The sequence below is a fragment of the Typopeltis vanoorti genome, chromosome 2, assembly GCF_054136105.1.
Source record: "Typopeltis vanoorti isolate ZY-2024b chromosome 2, IOZ_Tvanoo_1.0, whole genome shotgun sequence".
NCBI lineage: Eukaryota > Metazoa > Arthropoda > Arachnida > Uropygi > Thelyphonidae > Typopeltis > Typopeltis vanoorti.
In genome coordinates, this window is record NC_143550.1 from 87,591,183 (window position 1) to 87,607,674 (window position 16,492).

The window sequence follows — 16,492 nt, forward strand, 5'->3', positions numbered from 1 at the left end:
CCAGATCATCTGACTGGCCGAGAATTTGATTGATCATGGAACTGTCTGCCTGCCGTCAGCACCCTAAACTTTTTCTCAACAGAAACAATTACTCTTTTTCACTGATCAGGGGTCCATATGGCATGATCTTTGCACCAATTTAACCAAGCCAATCTCATTTTTTTTAACAGGGTGCCTGGTTATCAATTCATGTTGAATGAGTCTTTTCCTGACAGTTACAGAGCTTGCCACAATTACTGTTTGTTCTTCCCAGTCCCATTTCAGTTCTTCAGATGAGACACAGTGATTTTTGAAGCAGAGCGGCTTTAGAACTTAATCTTGGCATGGTGTAGACAGTGGATTTCTTCCTGTCGCCTTCTTCCATCAGCAGATGATGTAATACAATGAACTATATAATGATAAACAATGAAAATGACCATTTAACTACTAAAAACTATTTATGTAAGGTGATGTGGTTTCTATGAACATGAGTGTATATGTATAAACTGGTGTGTCTCAGCAAATCCAAATATTCTGCAGTTAATAATTTTGATCGATTTCAAATAGGATGTGCACAAGTACTGGTGAGTTTTCTTCTGATTATAAATATTAAATTTAGACTTACCTTAAAGTGAGTATACAAAAATACTCCTATAAATGTCATGAATATTCCTAGCATTTGAATAGGCTGTATGGGGTCCCGGAATAGCATATATCCACCAAGTAAAGTAAGGCAAAATTTCAACTGTCCAATAACATTATATCTTTTTTTTTTATATAATAAAGGAAAATAATACAAAATAAATATCAGGAGAGAATTAAAACTGATAAAATCTGAACACATAAATAAAAAATACAGAAATCTGCTAACACATTTTATTCCCTGAAGGAAGTAGGCACAGCCATATAGCACCAACCAACTCTTTTCAGAAACTGGAAGTCAGTCAGTCATGATAACTGGCTCAAGACTATTGATTGTTGATCTGAAGAAGAGAGTATGGCAAACAACTGCTGCCATCTTGTGGTCCCTAGCACTATATTATTGTTTGAAATAGTGAGAGGTCTATAATCAATTTTCTAGAAAAAAATCTTACTTTGTGCATGCCAGGGATCAAATGACTCAGAAACTAGTTGAAGAAAAGCTTAGAAAAAGCTTTCTAATTGGTGACTAGAATCAAATGTAGAACAGTCTTCCTTTGGGCAGCCTAGCACCATAGATGCAACTTCCATTTCCATGTGGATACAAATGCTGATATTTGAAAATGCATTTTACAATTTATATTCAAATATTAGAACATCATAAAATATTTCTATTATCTAAAACATCAGAAAATTGTGGGTTCAAATTATGATTTCTTTATTATTCCACAATACACAGTCATTGTACTATTACAAGTTAGTTGCTCTGTGTGCAAAGTTGCAGAACAACTAAGAATAAGTTCCTTTGCAACTTATAAAACTGACAGATAGCATCTCAGAGGCAAACTAGTTTTATCATCTATGTTATGAATTATGTCACGAATCAAAAAATATACATTATTTTCCCACTTTTAAATAGAAATACATATGTGAAAATCATATCTACAAACAGAACAGTATTAACAGAATCAAAGTTTACTATAAGAATTAATGAAAATAAGAATGGGCTCCAGAAGATTTTTTTTTTTTTTGCCCAACAAAGACCATCTATTCATGTATATTTAAAATACTCATTTCACAATTGCAACTTAATTATTTCCATGTTATGATTAACTTTTTAGATGTATACTGAAGTACAGTAATATGCAATAATCAATGATTTAAAAACTATGTTAATTGGGTAGAGAGTAGGACACTGGTGGGAGAGAACTGCAGTCGGAAGGGCAGGAAATGAGAAAAATTATTCCTCATCACCATCTTGCTGGTCAGTTTCATACAGATGTAGTAGGGTTTCCTACCCTCCATACAAAACAAACTGGTCAGAAAAACCTCCAGTTAACAAACAAAACATTTGCCCCGTGGCTTTAGTCATCTTGTTGCAATCCTAAAAGATAAACACACATCTTTTGACCTTCTTTGCTGAGATTTCTGTCAAACAAAAGTCGTTTTAATACTTTAAACTGCAATGAACACTTGCCATTTCTGGACATACCTTTTCACATACAAATGTCTATCACCCTTTGCCAATACTGGCACTCAAATTTGAAAGAGTTTTTAGGATATTAGTTTCCAACTCTACACTTTCTTTTAATAATTAAAAGAATATATAACATATAAAATATAACAGAAAATGATAAAACATGTTACGAGTGTATGACTGTGGATGAATGGTTGGTTCCCCCTCTAGATTCTCCCATTTAACCCTAACAAAGATGAAACCAACCTAGAACACATTTGGCAGTAGAGTTATGATGTACTGTAAAGGTATAAATTGGGAGTTTAGTAATTCATGGGGTTCATACCATTGTACCCTAGAGAGACATAAATCATTACTTAAAATTATAATAACAGAATTAACCCACGTGAAATATTATTTATTGATAGAATTTTCACCTGAGTATCAGAGGCATCATCAGTAGATGATGCCTCTGATACTCAAGTATCAGAGGCATCACAATAAAAGGCTAATTAAACAATAACTAACTATTCCAAAGGGCACCACCACCACCACCTAAGTAGCTCATGTAAGATAACTAAAAAAGGTCTAAGTTTCCTAACTTATTTAAAATAAATAACATATTACACACACACACACACACACACACACACACACACACACACAATTTAAAAGGAAGGAAAGCTGATTAAAATCAGCTGATTAGCTGATTTAAAAAGTGCTATCTCCCACAAAGGGGACAGACATAGACCATCTGATCTGTTTAAGTTGGGAGAGTGAAGTAAAGTTTCACGTTTCTTTATAAAGCCGTTCCATGAGGAACCGACTTTTGTGAAGGACTCTTGTCTTGCTCCAGTGAACTATGTCTAGTGTTGATGGCATGCTCTGCAAGTCCAGACTGTTCAGGTTCAAGGTATTGAATATACAACTTGTGTTCTTCTATTCGAATAAAAACAGATCTTCCCGTTTGTCTGAAATAAGATAACCCACAAGAGCAAGGAATCTGGTAGACACCTGGATGACTGAGATGTGAAGGCTTGTCCTTTGGAGAAGTGAGAAAGGTGGCAATTTTTCTGATGGGTTGAAAGGCAACAAAAATATTTCATGGTTTAAAGCTTTCATTATGTTCCCCTAATGCCTTGCACATAAGGAATAGGAATAAACGTTATTTCTTCTGTATTTGAAGAGGAAGATATATCAAAACTACTTAAAGCTTTTCGATGAAAGAATTATTATATCCATTAGATAGAAAACAGGAAATAATATATTGCAATTCTTTCTGCAATAGTTCCTCTGAAGAACAAAAGGAGTGTGCCCGATGAACCAGTTTTTTAACAGTTCGCGCCTTTTGACTGGGATGGTGATGAGATTCAGCATGGATATAATGGCCTAAAAAGGCTAACTGCTTATTTACTTCTAGGGTGAACTGGATCCTTGGATGAAGTGCATTTAATTTAGAGACAAACTGTTGTAATTCATCAGAAGAGCCATTCCAGATAGCAAAAATCTACATATCTGAACCAATGAGTAGGTTTAGGTGAAATGTTGTCAAAAATACATTGTTCAAAGTACTCCATACAGAAATTGGCGATAGCAGGAGATATAGGATTGCCCATTGTTGTCCCTTCAATTTGTTGATATAACTTGTTTTTAAAGGAAAAAAACTATTACAGAAAGAATTGCAATATATATTTCCTCTTTTCTATCTAATGGATATAAAAATTCTTTCATCAAAAGAGCTTTAAGTAGTTTTGATATATCTTCCTCTTCAAATACAGAAGAAATAATGCATATTCCTATCCCTTATGTGCAAGGCATTAGTGAAAGCACAGCAAAAGTTTTAAAACCACTAAATATTTTTGTTGTCTTTCAACCCATCAGAAAAATCGCCATCTTTCCAGGTGTCTACCAGATTCCTTGCTCTTGTGGGTTATCTTATTTCGGACAAACAGGAACATCTGTTTTTATTCGGATAGAAGAAAACACAAGTGATATATTCAATACGTTGAACCTGAATAGTCTGGACTTGCAGAGCATGCCATCAACACTAGACAGAGTTCACTGGAACAAGACAAGAGTCCTTCACAAAAGTCGGCTCCTCTTGGAACGGCTTTATAAAGAAACATTTGAAACGTTGCTTCACTCTCCCAACTTAAACAGTTCTAATGGTCTACATCTATCCCCTTTGTGGGAGATAGGAAAGATTAGCTGATTTAAAAAGTACTAACTTTTAAATTATCCATATATATATATATATATGTGTGTGTGTGTGTGTGTGTGTGTGTGTGTTATTTTATTTATTTTTTTTTTAAATAAATTAGGAAACTTAATGACCTTTGTTAGTTATCTTACATGAACTACTCAAGTGGCACCCTTTGGTTAAATTAGCCTTTTTGCATGTACTGAAGATGCCTGTGATACTCAGGCAAAAATTCTACTAATAAATATTTTATGAGAGTTAATTCCGTTATTATAATTTTAAGCAATATGTCTAATCACAGTATTTCCTTACTGAAACAGATATAAATCATAGCAACAGTTATTCTATACTGGTAGAAGAATTGTGTGTGTGTGTGTGTGTGTGTGTGTGTGTGTGTGTGTGTGTGTGTGTGTGTGTGTGTGTGTGTGTGTGTGTGTTATTTTATTATTATTTTTTTAAATAAATTAGGAAACTTAATGACCTTTGTTAGTTATCTTACATGAACTACTCAAGTGGCACCCTTTGGTTAAATTAGCCTTTTTGCATGTACTGAAGATGCCTGTGATACTCAGGCAAAAATTTTACTAATAAATATTTTATGTGAGTTAATTCCGTTATTATAATTTTAAGCAATATGTCTAATCACAGTATTTCCTTACTGAAACAGATATAAATCATAGCAACAGTTATTCTATACTGGTAGAAGAATTCCCAGTTCAGAAAGGTGTGAGACAAGGCTGTGTCTTTTCTCCGATTCTCTTTAACCTATACACAGAAGAAATATTTAATAAAATTAGTAACCTCAAAGGAATCACTGTAGGGGGCAGAAATATTAATAACCTAAGATATGCAGATGACACGGTTCTTCTAGTTGAAAACAAATATGACCTCAAAACTCTTATAGATGAAACCCTCAAGTATAGTGAACAGTATGGCCTCAGTTTCAACTTTAAAAAGACAAAAATCATGATAATTTCAAGAGAAAAGAAAATACCAAAAATATGCATCGATATAAAAGGAAATAAATTAGAACAGGTGCAAAAATACATATACCTCGGACACTTGATCACAGAGAATGGCAGGACAGAAGATGAAATTAGAAAAAGGATTGAAATCGCAAGGTCAACTTTCAACAGTATGAAAAATCTACTAACATCTAGAGAATTAAATCTGAAAACAAGACTAAGAATCTCCAAATGCTACATATGGTCTACATTGGAAATACTTTTATTGGGATTATATTGATCAAGTGCATATAATAACAACTAAGTTAATACCAACTAGTTTCACCAACTAAGTCTGTTGGCATCTTCAGGGTACATAACTGATGTACGGCACTAAAAAGTAAAAAACTGTTACAAACTATAATCAACCGATTCCAATTATATTAAACAAAGCTTTGTTTAATATAAATGGAATCGGTTGATTATAGTTTGTAACAGTTTTTTACTTTTTAGTGCCATACTACAAACTATAATCAACCGATTCCAATTAAAACTGTTACAAACTATAATCGGTTGATTACAGTTTGTAACAGTTTTTTACTTTTTAGTGCCGTACTACAAACTATTATCAACTGATTCCAATTATATTAAACAAAGCTTTGTTTAATATAATTGGAATTGGTTGATTATAGTTTGTAACAGTTTTTTACTTTTTAGTGCCGTACATCAGTTATGTATCCTGAAGATGCCAACAGACTTAGTTGGTTGGTGAAACTAGTTGATATTAACTTAGTTGTTATTATATGCACTTGATCAATATAATCCCAATAAAAGTATTTCCAGAGCTTTTTGGTCAAGAAAATTAAACTTTTTTTTTTTAATATGGTCTACATTATTATATGGAGTAGAGACATGGACACTCTCCAATCTGAGTGTGAAAAAACTGGAGGCCTTTGAAATGTGTATGCTGCGAAGAATTATGAGAATACCATGGAAAGAAAAAAAGACAAATGAAGAGGTACTAGAGATGGCAGGCATCAACAGGAGCCTGATGAAAGAAATTAAAAAGAGAAAAGTCAGATATTTGGGACATATTCTGATACATAACTGCCTACAAAGGGCACTTCTCGAAGGAACTGTTGAGGGAAAGAGGAAGACAAAGACTGGAGTGGATGAAAAATATAGAAGACTGGACCTATCTCTCATATGAGGAATGCAGCAGAGAGGTGCAGAATAGGACATGGTGGAGACACATGGTAGTCAATTTCCTGGAGGGAGAAGACACCTGACAGGACAGGAATTAAATGTTGGAAAATTACATTTTATATATATATATATAAACTTTTGTGCATGCTAATGTGCACATACTGACAACTAATTATCAGAATCCAACATGATATATTTGTTGTCTCTACTAATCTTTCACTGTAAGTTTGCCTCTTGATAGTTTATTTTTTTCACACCTGAAGAAGTCCTATGTAATTTACTATTATCAAGAGAAATCTGCAGGTAGCCATGAACTCATCAAGGAAGGCGACATATCCACACCAGCTATCATCCATTTTCTGGAATTCATTCACACTACTTGCACTCACCACCACCAAAGACAACCATTCTAATCATGCACCACTCTACATGAGAAAAATCTAGCTCTCAATACCTTCTTGATGCATTCATTCTCAACTTCCATGGGTGCCCTCTTGTCCTCTCCCCACCTCCCATAAAATGAAAACTTCCATCTACTGGTATACTGTATAATCCTTTCAGTAGTTTGTAAGTCTCAATCATATCATCACCTCTCTCTCCTGTTTTCTAGTGTCTGCAGTCAACAAATTCTCAATCTGTATTCCACAATCCCGATATCATCTTTAGCACTCTCTCCACTATATCAGCATCATGGAAACCAGGAGACCAGATCTGCACACAACAGTCCAGATAAGACTATGATTTGCCTCTTCATAGACTTGAAGAGGCAAAATGACTCTCTTATTCATATTTGTCAGGGTTTGTATTTGTATTGCAATTATCGTCTGAGTTGCATTTCCAATTTTTGTTATATGGTCTTTGAACTTCAACATGTGTAACATCATCAGTCTCCTCTAGCATAATCCAACCAATGGTATTTGACATTAGATATCTCATTCCAAAATGCATAACTTTACATTTACTAACATTGAACCAATGGTCATTTTCACATGCCCAAAATTCCAGCTTATTCAAATCATTCTGCAAGTACTAAGTTTTAAAAGAGGTAAACCGTGAGTAGACATAACTATACATAATAAATAATGGAAAAACTCACGTAGAAATATTATTTAATAGTATAATTTTCGCCTGTGTGTCACAGGCATCTTCAGTACAATTAAGCACAAAATTAAACACTAACTGACAATTCCAAAAAGCGCCACCTAAGTAGCTGGTGTAAGATTTTTGTTGACCTTTTTAGTTATCTTACACCAGCTACTTAGGTGGCGCTTTTTGGAATTGTCAGTTAGTGTTTAATTTTGTGCTTAATTGTACTGAAGATGCCTGTGACACACAGGTGAAAATTATACTATTAAATAATATTTCTACGTGAGTTTTTCCGTTATTTATTATGTATAATTCTGCAAGTACTGCATGTCAGTTGTATTCCTAATTACCCTTGCTATTTTTGCATCATCAACAAATAACCATGTCACCTGTCAGATTCTTCTCAGAGTCACTAATTAAATAATGAATACCAAGGACTGATCCCTATAGTACACTACTAGTCACCTTAACTCTTGCAAATATCAAAAAGTGTCCCTGAACCTTTTGACATATATCAAAAAAGTGCAGGGACACTTTTTGATATATGTTAGCCAGCCATCCTCTTATCCACCCTAATACTTTATAATCCAATCCCATATTCTCCAGTTTATGCAACAGCTTTCCATGTATCCTGTCAAAAGCCTTAGCACAGTCCAAAAACATCACAGTGTATCCACTAACTTAACAGTAACTAACTTCAAACATGACCTTCCTTTGGTAAAATCTATGCTGTTCATTACAAAGTATAGATTTCTGTCAACCCATTTCTATATGCAAGCTTTTAACAACTTTATTAAACTAAATTTATTATAGTCTGACCAAGTGAAAAATAAACTTTCAACATCTTTCTCTAAAACCAGAGTAATTTAATAAAAAGGTGGCACACCGTTTGGCAACTCCTATAGGAGGAGATGACCTTGCTAATGCTTCTGCCTGGTATCTCCACTTGAGCCTGGCTCCCACTGAAGAGACCCAATAAATGTAATAAACTAGTCTGGGTAATGGCCCTTCCCTTAATGCATAACATTATACATATCTGCAAAGATGTGTTTTGCATTATGGGAGATACTGAGATAGGAGTGTTGGTAGCTTGTTCCACCTTTGCAAGGAGTTGCCCAGGGTTGTACCACTTTACCCCAGTCCTGAAGATACTTTCAGGCACAAACTTTGTTTGCACACACTTGGATAAAGGATTAAACTAAATTTATTATAGTCTGACCAAGTGAAAAATAAACTTTAAAGCAAGCTAGCAAGATTCCAATAGATCATATCCACAGCATTACCCAGGTAATAGAAAAAGTAAATGAATATCATCTTCCTACATATTTAGTGCTTGTAGATTTCAAGAAACCTTTCATTTGTTATATCAATCAGATATAAGTATTGAATGCATGAGTAGGCAAGTAAGGAATGGTCTGGGATATAAGCAAGTGATTATTGAGTCTGGAAAGGATTCTGGGTTGAATAATGTGAGAGGAATGGCTGGAGAAAGGCATGGAGAAGTCATATCTAATAAGTTGTATCAGAGGAACTTATTATAAACTCAGAAATGAACTGTTATGCTTGTATACAAATGCTAAAAGTATTAGAAATAAGGGGAACAAAATTGTTGCATTGATCGAGTTCATTCATCCTAAAATTGTTGGAATAAGTGAGATGTGTTTGGATGAGGACAGCATCCTGGCAGGAATAGAGATGAAGGGTATAATGATTTTTATGGAGGAAAAGGCAATAAGGGAGATGGAGCGCTCTTGATGATAGAAAAGGAGTTGTGTACATGCAAGGGGAAAATAGTGGCAGTGGTTTAGAGACGGTGTGATATGAGACAGAGGTGAATAGAATGAAATAATTAATTGGATGTTGCTCTATAGATCTGGTGATGGAGAGGTCACTATAAAATGTATAAGCAAATAGGAAAAGGGTAATCATTATGGGTGATGTTAATTATGGTAATATAGATTGGGATGATGAGATAGTATCCAGAAATAAGGGAGGAGAATTTGTGTTTTTGAGAGACAACTATCTTAGGCAGTATGTGACAGAGGGCATAGGAGGATTTGAGGGTCTTGGATTTGGTCATCTCTTCAGAAAATGCCATTATAAATGAGTGTTTTATCTCCCTCTGGTTGGTGAGTGATGATTAACTGATTACATGGATAGCTGCCAACGAGGATCTGTGTGAGGAAAGAATATATATGGAACTACAAAGTTGGTGATTATGAAACGCTTATGAGACAGCCTGGAGCCATAGCATGGAATGAGGAGTTCAGTGGGAAGGAGATTAATGCTGCTTGGGTGCTATTCAAGAACTATCTAGCAGAAGCAATATCCAAATGTATTCTAAAGGTCAGAGGGTTAAATAGGTGTAAAATGGATGTAGAGATTAAGTATACAATATAGAGAAAAAAAAGGCATTATGGAGGCAACATAAGAGGAGTGGTAATAATTGGTAATACAAAGAACAAGTAAAGAAGATGACTTGATTGTTAAAGGTAGCAGAAGTGCAGTATGAGCAGCAGTTAATAAAGCCAAAAATAAATAAATAAATAATAATCCTAGGGAGTTCTTTTAATACGTAGCCAGCAGAAGAAAGAATGGTGTTAGTTGGTGAAAGTCATAAAAGGATAACCGCTGCAGGGGTATAGTTGAGATAGTAAATGAATAGTTCATAATGGTATTTCATCCATGTGAATGTGACAGCATGCAAAGTTTGAGTGCTGTAGACAGGGAGGAGGAAATATTGATTGTAAATGAGCAGGAGGTATGTGGGGAATTGAGTAAACCTGATGTTAAATTGGCTGTGGAACTTTATGGTATATCACCTTGTGTTTTGAGGGGATGTGCCAGGAGTTGAATCTGCCTTGACATACTTGTTTAATATGTGTCTTACATTAGACCAAGTTCAGAGAGAAGAAGGAAAGTAAAGATTGCACTGCTTCATATGACAAGACTCAAGCTTCAAAATTTAAGCCAACTTGTGTGTCAGTTGTTGTGATTAAAGTGTCTGAGAGGTTAATGATGATTCACTAATCTCTCTCACTGGCAGTACCAAGGGCATGTTTTTTAAAATGCTCTATATAGAAATTGGGGAGAGCCCATTGAAATACTTTGTTTATATAAGGTGCCCTTCCAAGAGAATAACTGCTCTCATAAGGATCCACTTCCTCCCACTCTCTGTTCCAGGTGTTTATACGGTTCCTTGTTCTTGCATCTTATCATATTATGGTAAGCTGGCAGATCTGTTAACATATGCCTAGATGAATACAAAAAATACATATCCACAGACTATGGTCAGTCAGGTCTAGTAGACTATGCCTTGGATTAACTTGTAGACAATCAGATGGAAGAAAACTATCGTGCTCTATTGTAAATACAAACTTGAAACATTCTTTTTAGAATCAGTGGCAGATTTAAAAAACAGTCTAATCTTAATAAATGTGTTGTATTAAACTTCCCAAGATTTGGAAACCTTTAATTCTTAGCTCTCCTGCTAAACAACTAAGGCTAGAGCACCCAAAGAGGGCACTCCTCATAAGACTTTAGTCTTCATATAGTCTAATTTCATTTCTTTCACTGACTGTTTCTTGTGTTTTTGTGTATGTTATTACAATTTTAACATTGTATTCCTAAAGATGTCTCTGTGACAGGAACCTGCTGTTTATTTCTTTCTGTGCTGTAGTTATTCCATTAAATTATAGTATGAGTATTATCAGGGCCATCGTCAGATTAGATTGCACCCTGAGGTAAACGATTAAATATCGTCCCTGATGGATAATAAGACAAAAATATAAGAAAATCTCCAAATGCTATTTTGTTTTTATTATAAGAGAAACATTAATGCAAAATGATTACATAATAATATTAATTAAATGTTTGCTCTACGCGGATATCGCACAATAAAACTGTTTATAAGCTCTTCGTTTATAGCTTATAATTTAAATTTAAATTATAAGCTATGTCTGCCTTTATCGATATAGTTGCTAGACCAACCAATTTTTCTTGGGTCATTGCTGTTTGCAAATCATTTTTAATTAGTTTAAGCTTGGAAGAACTTCTTTCCGCACTTGCTACACTAACAGGAATTGTTAGCATAGCGACAGCGCCTACCACAACATGGCTGAACGAGCGCCTTATTAAGCCGTGCCGTGAGGCAGGCTGCCTCTATGCTACACTCTGTCGATGGTACTGAGTATTATGATAATACTCATTAGAAACTGCATTTCAGAACTCAGCAGTCAGTATAAGGTCAGAACATTAGGAAAGCAATTCTGCATTGAGAGAGAAGTGCAACAAGCAAATGTGATATCACCCAAATTGTGTTCTGTTAGATTAGTTAGACGTCTTTAGGAATGTATCATGGGAAAACTATGTAATTAACATCAGTGGAAGAAATCTAAATAATTTAAATTTTGCAGATAACATTGTCTGGTTAACAAAAAAATGAAGAATAAGCTTAGAAAATTCTAAATAACTTTGATAGAAAAAAGCAAGAAAAGGAGTTATAAATTAACATACCTGAACCAAAATTGCTGACAAATTCGGTCAATCTGAACTAAAATTAGAAGTTAATCGTAATTAAATTGTGCTTGACTATATTTATCTTGGACAGTTAGCTTTAAGGAAAAATGGGATAAAGAAATAAATGGAAGAATCATGCTATAAAACAAAGCATTTTGACAGCATAAAGATTATCTGCAGTGCTGTCATCAGATGCTGTACATCCTTTGTGGATACATATCAGGAAAGATGATGCTGTATCTGTTAGGAGATGTATATGTGTGTTTATCCCAGTGTTTACCTGTGGAAGTGAGCCTTGGAGAGAAAAATGTTACACATGAACAAGATGCGAGAGAGAGAGGACTAGAGCAGAGAATATTTGAATTATTGAAAAGCATGTAAATGGAGATGGGTTAGACATAATAGCAGATTGCCAGGTGAATGATAGTCAAAATTAAGCAGTGAGTGAACATATAAGAGAAACATTAGCCAAAGAACTAAATTAACAGCATATGAGAGCATTCAAACTAGTTTCAAATCATTGATTGGAGAGTTGAGTTACAAATAAACTAGTTTATTGCAGACTACCATACCCGGTTTGTTGTTACACTTTTTGGACATTCTTTACATGGATCATCTTCAAGGCTGGTATGGCCATGTTTAAACTCGGCAGCCCATTTCTTAATTGTCAAAAATGAAGGAGAAGAGTGCCCATAAACTTTTATGAACTTCGAATTAATTTCTTTTGCTGTTAAACCTTTTACAAAGAATTTTATAACTGCACAATGCTCAATTTTATCCATTTCAAGGGGGATACAAACAACACTTTTGCTTCAGACAGCTGTATAAAACAAACTACTTGATAGAATGACTTGTAATTTCACATGGATGCTTATGACAGATGTACCAACTTAGAAAAAAAAAATCTTGCTGATAGTGTTGCCATCTATGGTCGAGGCCAAGAACTTTTCAGATCAACCTTGTAAGCCTGCCCAACAACCTTTTACAATTGAACTGCTGACTCACTGAACCTGCTACTAAAGATGTATTTCATTCCATCTACCTCAGTTCTGTGGAGCAGCCTTTCCCATATAATATTCTCCAAGGACTACAATGTTCACATCTTAAAGAGGAATATCAATAGATTACTTTGCTCTTGATTCCCTAGCCCATCCACAGCATTTATTTGCTACAGGCCTTTCAGTTTCTAATGTGTGAAAATGATACTGAAAAAATAAATAAATAAATAATAACAATAAATAAATAAATACAATATTTACATACATATTTGCTCTGAACTCATAACAGAAATTATTTTTATATTATTCATTCCTTATTTTATTTTGAATTTTTCCTCTATATCCAAACAGCTATGCTTTAAAAAAAAAAAAAATGAGGAAGGGGGAATCTTTGCTAAAGTCTACTACAATTTCTGCTCATCCCACTTACCACCATTTCCAACAGATGATTGTTTGTCCAGGAACATAAAAAAAAAAAAAAAGATTTCCCTCCCTCAATCACAATTTTTTTTTTCCAATCTTACATTAATGAAGAGGAAAATGTCCTCTACCTCTTACTACTTCACACCTAATATACTCTGTAATCTTCTATCATCTGAGAAATCAGGAGAATTCCTCACCAACATTGATTTCAAAACAGCCCTCCAGTCCTGATAGATTCCTTCCAGTAGTTCTCAAAGCCTGTGTTCCAGAACCAACCCATACACTGCCTTTTTTTTTCTTTTTGTCCGCGTACAATTTATCCAAAAAAGACACACAAATGATGCTTATCTACTTAACTCCATAACTATTTCAAATCACTTGCATCAGTCTTTCCAAAAATAACTGAGAAATCATCAATAGCTTACTTCTGCAATACCTGGCAGTTGATTAACTAATCAGTAGCTATCAGTATGGATTTTGCTGCAGTTTCACAGGTCCTCCTGTGGAAGAGCAGTGGCATTTAACCTTTCTATCACACTATAGTTCCTAGTGTGGTAGAGAACTAGAGCAACTGCATAACCAAGACAGACATCTTTAGGACACAAAACTGTGCCATACACTGCTTGTGCTAAGCAGCTAAATTCACCATGATTTATGTTTGTATACCATGATTTTAATAATGTTGAAGTCCTTTGTTTTTTGCTAACCTCTTACTCAATAATTTATAAATATTATTTTATCAATACATCAAAAAATGAAGGAAATAAAAATGTTAATGCAAACTGTCAATTTCCACAGATATCTGTATCAAAAAATAGAAAACTTTAATTGGTTCAAGTATTTTTCCTATTTTAATATATGAGCATGGAATCCAGATCAAGTTTTTTTTTCCTATCATTTTATTTACTAATAGGATAACAGACACACATTATAACATACCAATAGGAATAATCTCTCTCTATTGGGAGTGTTATCATGTAGTTTTATATTATCAAAAAATTAAAAGGATACGTCACTGCAGAAGTATTACCAATGATCCAGTATATAGATAAATTGACCATGAATGCCACCACTCCAGTCAATAATACAAGAGCCTAAAAAATTCAATTAGAAATTAAAATGTTAAAACTAATTTAAAATAGTTTATTATTTGGCAACATATTATTATTATTATATATTTTATATCATCACCACATTGAGAATTATTTGAAAACCTAATAGCTAGGGTGGAGAGAAATGCTACTATTAAATTTTTTGTATGTGAATAAATCTTCATATTTTTGTCTATAAAATATGTAAAAGAGCCACTAATTCTGTTCTTATTATGTAAGGTCTCTAAAGTGTATGCAATCTGTAAAAATAAGGCTTAACACCAAAGCCAGAAGAGGATGCGATAGCAATTCCATAGAGGAAAGCTCTCTCTCTCTCTGTACATTTAGTCTAAAATATAAACCTCACTTGACAGCCTTTGAACTGGTATCTGTTTCCTCTGTCATCAATTTATCTGTATAAGTGTGAACATAAGTGTGAACCACTCCAGTTGTCAGAACAACTGGAATGGTTTAAGATCAAATCATAGGTGATCTGTAGGTTAGGGAATCTTCAGTTGTACTATTTCAGAATTTGTACAGTTCACAAAAGAGATATGGTTGATCAATGAATGATCTAACATATTATCAGTGTTCTTGGCATCTTACCAGGATACATTCACAGCATTCTAAAAAATGTCCTGGTAATAAGAAAACTTTCAGCATACTCAATTCCAAAGCTTCTAGCACTGATTAAGAAACCCATTGCATTCAATCCAATGAAAATCTGCACTGTTCCAAGACAGATCTAGTTGTAAATCATAACAATGCTTTAGATGTAATACATAGTTAAAAATAGGTATGTAGTTTTATAATTAACTATTAAAAAGTCACAAATATTTTGCTCATGTCAGAAAGAATCACCAAAGCAGTTTAACAGTAAGTTTAATTCTTACTTTCAAACTTTCAGCTGATTTGAAAGCAGAATTCAAATCAGCTAAAATGAACTTGTGTGGCAATTCGCTGTAGTTCTAGGATCATGTTAAATATCAAAGCATACTATTAGGGATCAAACAAAGTCAGTGATTATACTGTTGCATAAACATATATATTAAAAAATAAAAATTATCAGTGGCTTAAAACAATACATGCCCAAAATTTTAATAAATGAAGAAACTTGTTCTGGATAAAATTGGGGTAATGGCAGACAGTTGTTCAGATTTAATTACTGATCTATGTAAAACCTCATAGAGTCTGCCATTTTTATTATTATTATTATTACCACGGGCTACTCCAGGAGTCCTTAGACTCATCGAGGGAGGCCATAAACATCATGTTCACACAGCTGTTCAACATTCTCATAGTATCTATCATACCTTGCCTTGAACTCGCTCTGTCATAGCACCCACAACAGACTCTGGCAGCTTATTCCACTCATTTACCACTCTAAAAGTAAAGAACCCAGCTCTAACACCCCTACTAACCACGCTCTTGCCCAGCTTCCATGGGTGTCCCCTAGTTCTCCCACCACCAGTCCTGATCTCAAAAATATCATCTGAATTAATCCTATAGAATCCTTTTAGTAATTTGAATGTCTCAATCATATCTCCCCTTTTCCGCCTATCAACTAGTTTCTGCAACCCACAAATCTTCAACCTGTTCTCATATGGTTCATTCCATAGACCTGCTATCATCTTAGTCACTCGCCTCTGGATCCTCTCAACCTCCTCCCCATCAAGAAGGAACCGAGGTGACCAAATCTGGGCACAATAATCGAGATGAGGTCTTATCAGGGCTCGGTACAGAGGTACAATAACTTGTTTTTCTCTGCTCGTCAAGGTATTTTTCAACAACCAAGTGAGTTGATGAGCTGATTTAGCTACTTTCGCAATGTGCCCCCTAAACTTCATCTCCCTATCCACCAACACTCCCAAGTCCCTGGCCTCATCAATCTCTTGGAGTACAGTTCCACCAATGTGGTATACTGCTGCTAATCTTTTCACTCCGAAATGCAT

At 34.5% G+C, this 16,492-nt stretch overlaps 1 protein-coding gene across 3 annotated transcripts in view; it reads right to left on the reverse strand.

Annotated features, from left to right (window-relative positions):
- The window catches only part of LOC150109230 (solute carrier family 35 member E3-like), a 113,795-nt gene that overhangs the window by 16,010 nt on the left and 81,293 nt on the right, over positions 1-16,492 (reverse strand). For all 3 annotated transcript variants that reach the window (XM_090406483.1, XM_090406474.1, XM_090406468.1), the window contains exons 4-5: positions 14,461-14,543; positions 605-743 (exon numbers count right to left, since the gene is read on the reverse strand). In XM_090406483.1, coding sequence (XP_090262609.1) covers positions 605-743; positions 14,461-14,543 — 222 coding nt within the window. The remainder of the gene's footprint in view (positions 1-604; positions 744-14,460; positions 14,544-16,492) is intronic.